Source organism: Lissotriton helveticus, chromosome 2_1 (genome assembly GCF_964261635.1).
Source record: "Lissotriton helveticus chromosome 2_1, aLisHel1.1, whole genome shotgun sequence".
Taxonomy (NCBI): domain Eukaryota; kingdom Metazoa; phylum Chordata; class Amphibia; order Caudata; family Salamandridae; genus Lissotriton; species Lissotriton helveticus.
In genome coordinates, this window is record NC_136059.1 from 360,957,796 (window position 1) to 360,972,202 (window position 14,407).

The following is a 14,407-nucleotide window of genomic DNA, read 5'->3' on the forward strand; positions in this document are numbered from 1 at the left end:
TGGCTGCTCAACCACACTACCCCCTTAAAAGAGCACTTTGGGATTACATAGCAAGCCCCGGTCCACTCATAAGGGAACCCCAGGACTCTTTACAAGGTATATCAGATTCTTCATAATTCACAAAAAGACCCAGCTTCCTACAACTATCTCGACAGAGATGCCATCATCCGGGCAGCCCAGACCCAACGAACTGTCTCTTCACAATCCGAAAAGATCATGATTTTTCAAGACTATACCACAAGAGTTCAGTAACACTGAAAAACATAAAATGACAAGGGCTGACTAAATCAACTCCTGGCAGGAAACTCTGGCCAAGACAGAGGAATACTCTTCAGTTTCTGAGAGCCATCATTCAACTCTTCAGAACCAATCTAACGCACGGGGGCTGGGTGAGCAGCGAAATGGGACAGCCCCATCTCGTCAGGTTTTCTTGACTTGAGGATGGATGACAACCCGCTCTTTACGACTGAATTCAATGAGGGGTTGCAAGTGTGTGCGGTTCATTGCATACTTACAAAACAGGGAGTCTATCAACAATGATGTTCTGCCACAATTGCTGTTTAGTATAAGGAAAAACTTGGAGCAGAGATGTGGGGGATTTGTGACTGAGCCAAGCCTTCCTCGCTATTTAGTTCAGGGTTATTGGTTAATAGGGAAAGCTAGTAGGGCAACAGATGCTTCAGTTGTCAAAGTATAGGGTGGAAGGGAGTTAGGAACCGGCTCCATTGAGCCTAGTTATGTTAGAAGAGACAGGATTGACACTTAGCGAAGGAGCACTGCAACTGTACATACTGCAAGAGGTAGGCGAACATGAGCTCACTCAACACCTATAGGTGTAGGGCATGGAATTTTAATGGGCTGCTACATAAACAAACTGAGAGTAGTTGTACAATATGTTAAAAAACAAGTCTGAAGTTCTACTATTATGAGAGACCCACTATTGGGAATAAAGTGCAACATTTTGGGCCATGTTAGCTACAATAGGGTAAGCCACACTGCATACATCAGTGGAACTTGGCAGTGGCAATTCTCCTAAATAAGACCTTTCCATTGGTCATGTACAAGACACTGATCCACACCGACCACAATGGCTTCATGCAAGGCTGAGGATCCAGACATTGTTTACGGCATGTCCATTTCACACTCGCTAATTCATTGGCCATTTTTAATTTCGGCACTTCGAAAGATGAACTTTGGACCAGGCTTTTTGGACTACGTTTCGGCTTTGTATACTGTCCCACTGGAATAAATTAGGACCCTGAAAGGGATGCCCTCTCTCTCCCGGACTCTTCGCCTTGGCAATAGATCCACTGGCTACATGGATTAGAGTTGATGCCCAACTTGAAAGGTTCAACTGGTCTGACATTTCTGAAGACAGAATATCCTTCAGTGCAGACTATGTCCTACTCTACATGTAGGGGCCAGTCAGCTTGTTGCCAAGGCAACAGAAGATACTCCAGAACTATGGGGAGGCATTCACCCTGGTGATTAACTGGCATAAGTCCATTTACATAGAGATATGGGACAATAGACCACATCCCACTTTATGTGCCTCCATGCAGATGGTGGATGATCACTTACTGTATTTGTGCATAATAGCCACTCTGCAGGTGGAGGAGGCCTTGAGCCACATTCTCATCCCTGTGATGCAGGTGTGCCACAATCAAATTGAAGCATACTCTAAATTGCCACTCTCAATGATGGGGTGCATTGCTTTCACCAAATTTTCAGGCTCCCCCGCTTCCTACACATTCTTCAGAATTATCTCGATATCTCCCCCACCTCACCCAACTCCCCAAATCTTTTTTTGCAGCAGAAGGAACCATAGTCAGAATATATATATGGGTGTGGCTGGGGAAGCTCTAAGGTTCTCCTTCACAAAACGAGCCATGACAACTTCTGAAGGTGGTCTTGGCCTCCGGGATCTATGACTGTAGTACTGGGCTGTGCACATTCCTAAGATGGGGAGTGGCTATTTAGTGACAGATCTGAGTCAGTTATCCATTTAGAATGCAGTTCCCTTGAAAGCCATGGTATTATGAACCTGTTGTACAGGAAGTCCCCCCCTGTTCCCTTCCCCAGATCAAGCGCCTTCTTCTGTTAGCTGGCACAAGGCACTAAAATAAATACACTGGTCCAATAAAGTAACAAACCTGACCTCTTTGGGGCAAGGGACATATTTACCCCTTGTAACACAACTGCATGGATTTAAAGACCGGGATCTCAAAGGAATCTCTGGGTGACATGTGGGTTGGATCCCATATCAAGTCCTATAACCAACTTACAATTGATTTTAAATATGTTCAATTATTCCACGCACTGGTAGCTCATGAGGAAAAACTTTGAAAGTCCCCAGACTTAGAGGCTAAATGAACACTAGAGCCCCCTGGCCCAGGTATAATTTCTAGATTACATAAATCCCTCCAGTGGAAAGTACTAAAGCAGATGGGACATGTGAAATTAGCGTAGGAGTCAGATCTTGTTGAAACTGTATAAGGATAACTGGTGAGAGGTGAGACTTACACGAAGAACGGCAGCCATACCATCAAACCACAGAGCAATTCAACTACCCAAATAAAAATGTTAAATACTGCCCAAACAGGCTATGAACGATAGGCTGGGTAAGAAACCCTAAATGTATAAGATGTGGGACCCTGGAGGCATCCTATTACCATGTGATATGGGAACTCGCTAACAAAGTCATACTCGCAACACGTTTATAACCTAACTTCTGGTGTAATCCAGATGCTTGAGATCCCTAGCACCAGAGTGGGGATTCTGGGTATCATGGACGGATGAGCCTCAACCTGAGCAGAGGACGCTGGCTGAAATTAGCTTTTTGGTGGTAAACTTGACACAGCCAGACACTGGAGTCAGGCACCACCACCTCCAGGCAATAAGTGAATAAATGGTATGAATTACTGTGCTACAGTTGACCTTATGATGTATAAGTGGAGGGGTTACGAGAAGAACTGCACGAATATATGTGGCCCGTGGACTTGATGTTATGATCTTTATTAATATGTTTATAGATCGGACATGGCTGTGTGAATGGCTTTCTGTGTGTGACATAATACTATGCGTCCACTGCTTGGGATTAATGCTGAATGTAATCCACCGACTCTTGGTTTTACTGCTTGTTTGTGCAGAAAACATTAAGAATTGCTATGTCAAAAAAGTTTTTTTATAAAAATTAATGAATGCCTGATAACACTTCACCTGAAAAATGCCCGCGTAGCCCATGCTGACACCTCTCTATCACATGCTGCAGTAGAACAGGCAAGAATCAAGCAGGTGGCACAGGCTTGATCTTCCTAAAAGAAAATAGAAATAACATTAGTATAACAGCAATGTGCCTGCATAATGAAACATATTTGATCAACAGTGTCGCAACACTCTTCACAATTACTCTGTAAAATAACAGACCTAGGACACTATTACGTGTAGGACACACTTTCCTTGTCTGTGCCACGGCACACCGTCATACAGGTGCACCAGGTGCAAACAGGGAAAGTGCGCCCTATTAGGTTGAATATGCTGCCCTCAGGAAGCCATGAACTCTGAACACCCTGAGGCCAGCGTATTTATGTGAAATACAGAGCAGCTGCTTCAAAGCTGCTCCATGTTTCACTGTGCAGGCAACACCCGTCTGCACTTTAATGAGTGGGGACTAATCCCATTGCAGGCAGGTGGAGTGAATGACTGCACTCACCTGAACGGGGATGTCTGGGGATCCATAGGACCCCCTTGATTCCCTCCAGAGGGCTGCCATCAGGGAGCGCACTGACCATCTGAGACCCTCTGGCAACTTTTTATCTCTTCTCCTGCATCCATAATATTGTGCTGTCATTGAGGAAAAGAGATTTCCACATTTGCCCTGCCCCATGCAAATGAGGTAACTCCCTCTTGAGATAGAGCTGGCTCAACATATGCACCAGCACTATCTGTATTGCTGAAGCTTCTGCGGCCCGGGGTGGTGAACAAAGTGGGTGCAAATGCCTGTTGCGCCCACGAGGGACTTCTGCAATACGGGCCCTAATGAGAAGCTATTGCAGGCATACATGCCCCTCATTATGATACATCTCTTTTCACATTTTGCAGCTTATTACACATTAAAAAAAACTACTCAACACCCTCTACTCGAGAATTGGGATTATATAGTATTGTCCTTCAGCAGTACGTATCCTGAATCACAGTTAGTACAGGGCCCATATTATACATTGAGCCTTGGGGGCAGAACGGGTGGATGTGCCCACTCCGAGTGTCTCCAGAGTGCAATGGTACAAAAGAAGCGCCTGCTTCCCTCATTTGCATGGGGGCATGACCCGACGCAAATGAGGGAATCGCTTTGCCTCGGCGCACGCGCTGTATTATTATTAACATGGGAGCAGAGGTAAGCTTGCCTTTAATAGGTGCACTTTCAGTATGCCTCCTAACAGTAGCCCTCTGGGGGTGAAGAAAAAGAGTCCCATGGACCCCTCGGACAGCCCCCTGCAGGCGGGTGCAGTCACTCACTGCAAGGGAATCTCTAATCCCCCTTAGAAGTGGAGTTGGGTTGCCCCCTGCACAGTGAAACAAGGAGCAGCTTTTAAACAGCTGCTCCATATTGCACTTGAATGTGCTGCCCTGGAGGCAGCGCACATTCATGGCCGCCCTGGGGGGAGTGCATTCATTATAATACGCCGCATTTTCCTTGTCTGCGCAGGCCACACTTCCCTTGTTTGAGCAGGTAACACATTTTGAAAGGTGCGTTGTGGCAAGGGGAAGTCTGGTGGTTCCATAGGACCCCCTTTGAACTCCTCCAGCGGGCTGCCATCAGGGGGTGCGCTGACAGTGCACCCCCTTCGTGGAGCACTGTCTGTGCGCCTCCTGACAGCTTCTTTACCTCTGCGCCCTCGTCCATAATACGATGCAGGCGTAAAGGAAAAATAGATTCCTTCATTTGCATGAGGCAAAGCCCCCATGTAAATGAGGGAACGCTCTCTCGAATTAACACTGGCGCAACATATGTGCTAGCGCTATCTGTATACCAGAAAGAGCCGCACAAGCGATTGCGGCCCCTCTGTAATACCAAAATGTCCATTGCGCCCCCAGGGCACCTCTGTAATAAGGCGCCAAATCTCTAATATTGTAAATCCACTCTGCTTTAGAATAGATCAACAAATTACTTACCTTCGGCAATGCCTTATCTGGTAGAGAAAATATCCAGCGGCAGACTCCTTACCTTAGAATTTCCATAGGCTTCAGACAGCACCAAGAAGATTTTTTGTGTGCAGTACCCCTGCGCACTGGTATGTAGCGTTGATCGAGACTGCGTCCGTCGTCGTCTGTGCCGGAAGTGACATCACGGTACCTATATAGGCGCCACCCATGCGTGCGGACGTCTGTTTCTTTTCACAGCGTTCCATGCCAGAAGTATAGAGCCATGACCCAGGACCATCTCGCCTTCAGGAGACAACTCAAGACCTGGCTGTTCGAGCAGTAGCAAACCCCTGCCCCCAAGCGCCTTGAGACCATTCCGGGTGAGTAGTGCGCTATACAAGTGTTATGATTAATTGATTGATTGATGAAGAACACTGCCCACTGGTGTGTCAACACTTCGGCCCTGAAAGGGGTCAACATTGTCCTTAGAAATCCGTTCGCAGAGCAGGAAGGATGAGTAGGTCAGTAAGGAATCTGCGGCTAGATAAAGTTTCTACCATATATGGCGTTACTGAAGGTTAAGTAACTCGTTCATATGATAGAGACTTCTAACCGCAAATTCCTTACCTTAGAATAGATACCCAAGCAATACCATCCCTAGAGGAGGGTCTGCGAACCAATTTCAAATGAGAAATCCTGCAGGAACGAATAGGCAAAATGCCCCTCTTTGCGGACATGACTTTCCAGACAGAAATGTTTGGTGAACGTGTGCAGGGTAGCCCACGATGCTGCCTAGCTGACGTCCAGGACCGGAACTCCGCATGCTAACGCAGTGGTGGCCGCCTTGGCTCTAGTGAAATTAGCCCGCAAACCTTCTTTTTCGCCAGTGCACTGCAGATTTCGATGCAGAGCACAACCGATCAAGAGATGGCCCAATTCTGCACAGCCCAACCTTTCTTTGCACCAACATACCCAACGAAGAGTTGGTCGTCCACCCGGAACTCTCGCGTGCAGTTAAGGTAGAATGACAACACTATTTTTGGATCCAGAAGGTGGATTCGCTCCTTAAAGATAGCGAAGCATAAAGGTAGGCAAGGTGCTACATTGCTTTATGTAACAAGATAAGGGAGTGAAGAGGTAGTGTCGTGCATGGACACTAGGACGCATATGCCCTCCTATAATACTCTGTAATTAAATCAAAAAGATCCACCACAAAGGTCTGACTGTGTTCAGGGAAGTGTGTTACTCATCCTGGTGTGGATGCACACAGTGTTTGCTTAAATACCCCTCACACACCAAAAGGGCCCTTGGTGTCATGTTTCATCATAGGGGTCTTCACGTCCCGCTGCGGGACAGGCGTGCTACGACCTACGACTACGTGGAAGCACTGTTCTAACAATACTATGTGTAGTGATGGGGTAGTGAGAGGAGGGGTCAGGGGTGAATATGGGTAGGAGAATTAAAAAGGACTTGGCCTCATGAACTTAAAAAACTTTAATAGGTCGTCAAGGCTGGACCTGTTAAAAAAGTGATGCGGCGATGTCCTGCCTATATAATGTGCGGATAGACCTATAAAGTCTACCTGAAGTTTTTGCGCCTCATTTAGCATCTATTTTTAATAAAATGTTTGTTTCCGGTATATTACCTACTAACTTGAAATTAGCTTCAGTTCTCCCCCTCTTAAAAAGGCAAATCTCGATGGGGCAGATCCTGGAAATTACCGCCCTATCTCAAGACTCCCCTTACCTGCAAAGATGTTTGAAAAATCCATGAATGCTGTCCTAACGGACCATATTGAGCAATATTATTTCCTGGATACCACTGAGTTTGGTTTTAGAAAGCATCACAGCACTGAGTTGGCACTGATCACAGCATCTGAATTGGTTAGGAAGACAATGGATACAGGAGGTAGTGAAGCACTTGTGCTGCTTGACCTCTCGGTTGCTTTTGACGCTGTGAATCATCAAAAGTTGCTGGAAGGTCTAGATAGGATTGGCATTAAGGGAAAAGCATTTGCCTTGCTCAAGTCCTTTTTATCAGACCGGGAACAATTTGTGGCTCTATCTGATTTTAAGTCACCTAATTTTACATTGCCCTGTGGAGTACCTCAAGGTTCTTCATTGAGCCCAACCCTTTTTAATATTTGTGTTGCTTCATTGGCAAGGCTGATCCGTTCTCTGGGTTTCTCTGCTATTTCTTATGCCGATGATACTCAGATTGTGGTTTCCATGACAGGCTCACCATCTGATACGGCAGTACAGTTCCATGCATGTCTCCGCCAAGTCGGCGACTGGATGGCAGCGAACTGTCTAAAATTAAACTCTGGAAAGACCGAAGTGCTTCTTTGTGGTAGCCATAAAAGTTTTTGGTCGCCTGCATTATGTATTCATACTTATAGCAAAATGGTAGAAATCTACCATCCTTTTACTTTGTTAGTGCTTCTAATCATTTATATCTGTTACTGTCTAATGGTTGCACATTTATTTTACATTAGAATAACGACTGTTCAATAAATACTTATTGAAAAACGCCCATACCGTTTATTCTGTGCATTTCACTGAGACTAAGTGAGCATGAGTGACTGAGCGAAAGTAGTACACTGTTTCCACGGTCCTGATGGATCAGGGATGTCAGGTTCGATAGTTGCCAAAAATAATTCGCTCCCTGGTAAGAGGAGTTTCTAGTGGCACTGTGAGCTAGCTGGTACACAGGCCAACATACCCGGTGGCGTGTCTAGAAACAGTCTGACACCAATCTTACAGTGTATGTTGTCTAAACGCACAGATCCTATACAGGTTTTATAAGAACTATAGGACATGGCGCCCAACGTTGGATGAATATTTATTTAACAGTCAAATCTGAGTAGTTCAGTTGTGCTATTCTCAGAGACCCCTACTCACATTTTTCCAGAGACATCTAGAGTGGGAGGGTACAAAAATCCACTGCAGGTGAGTAGGCAAAATCCCATATATGGGCTGTTGGTTAATCAACCTTAAAGGACACATTGTTCCTATTTGTGCATAACACCTTATCTTGGTTCCCTTGAAAAACTCTTCTTATTAAAAACAATGACTGAGCAAGTGGCTAATGCTGTACATGAGCTAAATCTCTCAGCCGAAGAAGAAGATGCAATACAAATTAAAGAAAATGTTAGAAATGCCATCACCCTATAACTAGCTTCATATGGTTTAACAGCTAGGGGTGGGTAAGTAACCTTCGTGATTGCCGCACACAAATCATTTAGAACAGAGGTATTCCATTCATGGGTGACATTTCGACAGGCAAATGCATGAACAAAAAGATTTCATTTCTACACAGAAGAGGACTTACGAACGAATATTGTCCGTACGAGGACATTGAAGTCACGCTCACATACCAGGACCATTTACACTGGCTTAAAGGTGCCCTACCCCATACTAGAAATAAAGTAAGACTCGATACGCTCAGAAGAGAGGGAGCAACATGGTCAGTATTAGTAGCCTACACACCACATCCTGACATTGAAACAATGCCAGTAGGAGACTTGCGTACACTTCATAAAGAACTAATAAGACTTTACAGAAACATGACATAGTTTGTGATGAGAACACTCACACTTCAGGCAGCGACGGCTACACCAACAGGTCCAATTCAAACATCAACAACTAAAATCACCTAACAAACTTTACACGCAGTCATGGGCAAGATGCCCACAAACCTGAACAAATTACATTCTGGGTGGCTCAAAAAAGAACACAGCTAGAGGCGGTATTTCCAAACACCAGTCCACAAAAAAAACATAGAATGTTAACAATCTTCTTGCCCATGGGGAAAACCCCCTACATAGAGGATTGTACCACTTGGGGTACAGTTTTCGCTGCCATATATTCCAGGACTCATGATATCCCGTCATTAGCAGTAATACCAGAAGTATTAAGACAAAAACAGAACGAGTATGGAGGGGCGCTAGGGGGCGGGCTGACAAGATGGACGCACTGTACTGAGGCTCTGTCTGCCAGGGAGCACAATCCGTCATTATCCTGTGTCTGGGAGTGATAAATAGCCCAAGAAAAGGAGGCAGCGATAGAGGAAACAAAGAGGCATCGTCGGCACTGACCAGCGGCAGGCGAGAAGCAAAAGCGGCGGCGACAATTCAAAAGACGTGTTGCGACCTGCTAGGAGACGTAAGAGGGTGGTGTGTGCAGTAGAGGCTGAGAGAGAGTTGTAGGAGAGACCGCTGACTAGGATACCACACGGAACGTAGCGTGAGCAGATGCTTGGAAGCCAGGCTGGCAGCGTGGAAAAGCAGAGAGCACTTCATATAAAGTAAGAAGCAACAGCGGGGGAGCAGGGAGTGTGGACAGGGGCTCCCACTCCTGGCGGTGCGAGTCCAAGGCTTAAACTATGATACACCCACTCAGTTCCCTAAGACGCCAGGGACAATTAGAACGCAGACCTAATAGCAAAGCAATGTTAGATTAGCTTTACTCCACGATGCCTTCAGAATAGACTCTTTTTCTGAAAATAAATGGACCTGTGTGAAGATGTCCGGGATCGAGTTGGTCGTCCTGGAGTGGATGGCACATGATGAGCCCTATCTAGTGCTGCGGGAGAATTGTGTGGCGGAGCTCAGCAGTGAAGGCCATGATGTTGCTGCTCTTTACCACCCCTGGGCACACCCCCTGAAACTGAGGATGTTCCGCCGGCTTCTGTTGTCCAGGTTTTCCTGCTTCATTTGTAGTCGATCTGCTTTTCGTCCAGTGTCGTTTCTTTGCACCAGAGCATTTCTTGGTCTTCTGATTGGGCATCCACTGTGCGTTTCAAGTCTTCTACACAACATCATATTTCGTCGACTTCATGCTGGATGCCTTTAATGCAAGATTTAAAGTTCATTTTGAGGGCGCTGATTTCGGAACAAATTTCGTGCAGGAAGTGGTCCATGTAAGCCTGGGATATAGGCACTGGTGCTGTGCTCCCGGCCACAGAGGTGGATGTGAAGCCTGTCAAACCCTTATCAGGCTGAGGGCTTCATTCAAAAGCGAGTTAACTGGGTTACCCTTGGTTGGTCCAACTGGCGTATCTTTCTTGGATTCGCCACAGGGCATGACACCAGCCTATAGAAGTTGCGGGAGGGCAGTGGTCCAGTTATCTCAGAAAAGCACCCACAGCCATGCAGGTAGGGGCTGCAGCAGGGGTGATGCAGGGTCAGGCATCCCAGCCAGTCCAAGAAAATGTGTACCAAATGCCCGTGAATGCCCAATGAATCGGTGACAGATGGCATGCCCGTTCTCTGTGTAGGAAGAGCTCTTGGGGCTTAGTTCTGTCTTCGGGCCAAGACTGTCTCCCAATGGTTTCAGGTATGTAGGGGATCCCAGTCTGCTAAAGGCCCGACTAAATCCCAACTCTTGTGATGTCTTCCAGGAGCGGGCGAAGAGGATCCCAAAGGAGTCCATTTGACCACCACAGGCACAGTGGGAACTGATGAGGGAAGGCACCACTTACCCTGCTCTCGCTCCCTACCTCTTCCCCCAGAGGAGACCCCATTGCAGGCAGACCAGGTCCTGTCTAGGCCAGGGACCCCCCAGTCACCCCCAGTGCAGAAACATAAGTCAAAGAACGCCAAAGAGCCTTGACTCTACTCAGTAAGGCTGAGTCAATATAACAACAAAACAGAACAAAATGCCAGAACTGAGTACCATTTACTAAATTACTTCATATCTAGACCCATGAAACTAAACCAACAGGTCCACACTGATCAAAGTATCACTTTTCATTTTATTTGGCAAAAGTTCTTTTTTTAATTGCTTATCAAAAAACTCTATAAACATACAATATCTTATTTACATAAAAAATTTAAAAGACATACTTAGTGAAAACACTTCACCATAGAGACACCACAACCACTCAATGCTTCCCTTCAGTCATTCCCCAAGCATTCAAAACACTGATATCATTCAACACACACACACACACACACACACTGCCCCTCCCCTACCCCCCCTCCCCTGCCGGGCCAATCCTACGCACCAGGGAGGACCACTATACAGCAAAGCCAAACAACCGAACGATTGGACCTCAATCTCACTATGGCGCACACCCAAATCCAACTACCAATATCACAGCGTACAAAAATTATTTACAGTGCACCAGTGGAAGAACTAATTCACCACACGCTTGTTTGACATAACACAACAAAAAGGTTGACGCGTTTCGAACCCAACAGGTAGCAGGGTTCTCATAAGGACCACAGAATCTAAAATAGAGAGAGAAACACATACGCTTATTTAGCTGAACATCATCTATATTTCTGCCGGACAACAAACACCAACCACGGTGCGAGCAGCCTACCCTAGTCATGAGGCAGACCAAATCTGCTAAGCCAGGAATGAAAAAAGCAAGGGAGTATCTAGAAGGAAAACAAATTGACAAAAGAACAGTCTTACAAAAACGTCCATCTTATACTGTCAAAAATAGATGTATACATATGGTTTGTCATAGCAGAGAAATGTCTCCAAGAGCTCTTCCCAATAACACTTGGATATTCGATTGCAGGATCGCCGATATGAAGCCTGTTTTAACCTAGAGTAGGAGAGTAGGGTCTGCTTCCTATGGTCACCCCCACTTTTTGCTTTTGCTTCTCTGGTTTTAGACTTAGATGTGGCTGTGGGCCTGCTGATCAGACCCACATCCCAGATGCACTCTCTTTAAATTTACACCATGTACCTTAGGTACATCCACAATTGGGAATTGGTTCACCTTATCAGCCCCTGTATAGTGTACCCTAGGTACCCAGGGTATAGGTGCATCCAAGGCCTACCCGGGGCTGCAGCATGTATTATGCCACCCCTGGCTGGCCATCCAAACTGACACAACTGGCTGATTACTCAGCTGGGGCAAGGTTGTGTAATCACCCCTTGCTTAGGTATAGCATACCTATATCTAACCTTATATATAGACACACAGTAACCTATAAGTCACTCCTACGGCAGGCCTTAACAATCCTGGAGGCAGAGTGCTTGGTTATGTGTGAGATGGTGCTCTAGCATGAGCTGAGCCTGTCTGCAGCTTTCGGAACCATGTCCTTATAGCTGTTCTATGATATTGCCATACCATATACTCTTAAGTGCATTATAATCCTCGCGGTTAATGCTAACTTTGGTTTGGCTTTATCCAAACATGTTGTGTAAGGTGTCATACGCTTTGGAATACTACCCCGGGGTAGCATTCCACCCTTCTAGAGGGAGAAGACATGTTGGTGCTGACTATCCCGGTTAAAGTTAACCCAAACCCCAGCATCACAAAATGGATGCTGCTGCCACAGACACAAGTCTGACCTCCTGCTGCTGGGAGTCCTTCCAGTCACGGAGGTTTGGACAATAGGTTTCCTGCCTGGAGAGGTGCGAGCACCACCCCAGACAGGACTTTGTGTATTGGGACAGGGATGGCTGAATAGAATGAGACACTGCCTGGGGCACACTAGGTGCTCCATGCATACCCCGGTTCAAACCAGTTGCTGGGGCACTCCAGCCCCAGCTCTGGCACGAAACTGGACAAAGGAGAGGGGGTGTAACCACCCCCCCTCCTGGTCCTACCCACAGGAGGGACCTAAAAAGTAATCCAGCCCCTTTTAGTTGTATAAAGGTAGGAGCTGAGTCCCAACACTTTAGATTAATCCTGACTGAAACTGACACGAAACTCTGGACCTTCTACGATCTACTTTGCAGGAAGACGACTGAAGAATCTCCCTTGTGGCCAAGGAGTGACCATCCTGGGCAACCAGGCACCATCCAGCAAATCAACGGCTTGCTTTGTCGACGTTTCCCGCCGGAACCTGAGCACAGAGCCTGACAAGACCCAGACTTCCAGACCTCTCTGACCCTCTCTTCACGACTGCAGCACAGCTGAGATCCGTGGAGGCGACGAGACACGTGGGACCGGACATCTTGAAAAGCCAGCAACTTGCTAACCGTGCAGCTCCTGAGGCATCCTCGATGCTGTGCACTGGGGACTGAGAAACCCCAAACCCGAGCTCCACCTGCACCGAAGATCAGCCCTCCATGCTCCACGAGTTCTGCGTGGGGCCCTTCTGCTTGTGTTCTGCTCGACGCGCTGTCCGGTTGCTTGCCCGTTGGCTAGTAGCCTCTGTGACTACAATCTTTTGAATCACCTCGCTGGTCTGGCTGCTCCAGACTGGCCCTTGCCTCCCTGCAAAGGTGAGGCACCTCAGACCTTGCTGGTCTGCACCAGAAGCCTTTATTGTATCCTGCGTGGGTTGCCTTTGCCAAAGCTTGTTGACTCCAATCCGGCAGTCGACCCCTCCATCTGCGAGAACCTTCGTGGGACAGCTCCTCTCCAGCACCTGGTCGTCGTCGACGCCTCCTGGTCCGTGTGGCTGCAAAGACAAGCTTCAAGACAGCACCTGATTGCTCCTCGACGTCGTCTGGTTCCTTCCTAGTTCCATCCGGTCACTGGCTAGTGACCCAGACTCTGTCCCCTCTGCTTTCAGGTCCTCTTCATCCTTGATCCACCCTTGGATCCACCCGCCTGCAGCATCTTTTCCTCCAGGCTCCATAGGACTCAACGACGAAACCCGACACATCTTCACACCTATGCACCCGCCGTCCGTGGGTGAGGTAACGCGAGTACTTCAGTGCTCCCAAGGGTATTGACTAACCAAGTGTCTAGGTTTTTAGTTGTTTCCTCCTAGCGAAACCGGAAGTGTCCTAAATCCTTCTTTTTCTAACTTCTAAGTTCCCATTGACTTTGTATTGACTCCTGCGTGTGTGTAAAGACACTGCACGCGCCGCCTGTGGGCCTCCTACTTCTAAACTATGGTTCAGATAGTGTAGCCCCAGCCATTCCCTAGGCCCTAGGCCTTCCCTTTTCTCGTGACGTGGTACTTATACCACTTTCTTAGTATATGGTCTGCTTCGCCCCTAGGGCCTAACCGTAAATTGTGCAACTTAACGTATTCTAACTAAGTATCTTGTTATGTGCTGCCTCTGATCTCATAAAGAGTTCAGAGGAGTGTGTTAGTAAATAAATACATATATATTTTATATATATCCTGTGTGGTGTCCTTTCATTTGATATTCAAGGGGTTACATATGGTAAAACAGCTGGCTTTACACGCCCTCAAGAGTCTTTTAGCCTAAGACTGTTCTGTCCACGCTACCACTAGGATAGCTGGTCTATAAGGTTGACTTACAACCATCACCATAAGGGTTGTTTGGACTGGTGCAAGGTGCTCACTAGAATAGTGAACATCATATACCAGGCCAACTAC

The 14,407-nt window shown here is 46.8% G+C and overlaps 1 protein-coding gene across 2 annotated transcripts in view; it reads right to left on the reverse strand.

Moving 5' to 3' along the window:
- The window catches only part of NUP155 (nucleoporin 155), an 898,957-nt gene that overhangs the window by 643,075 nt on the left and 241,475 nt on the right, over positions 1-14,407 (reverse strand). For both annotated transcript variants that reach the window (XM_078674974.1, XM_078674975.1), the window contains exon 15: positions 3,220-3,314. In XM_078674974.1, the coding sequence (XP_078531100.1) occupies positions 3,220-3,314 (95 nt within the window). The remainder of the gene's footprint in view (positions 1-3,219; positions 3,315-14,407) is intronic.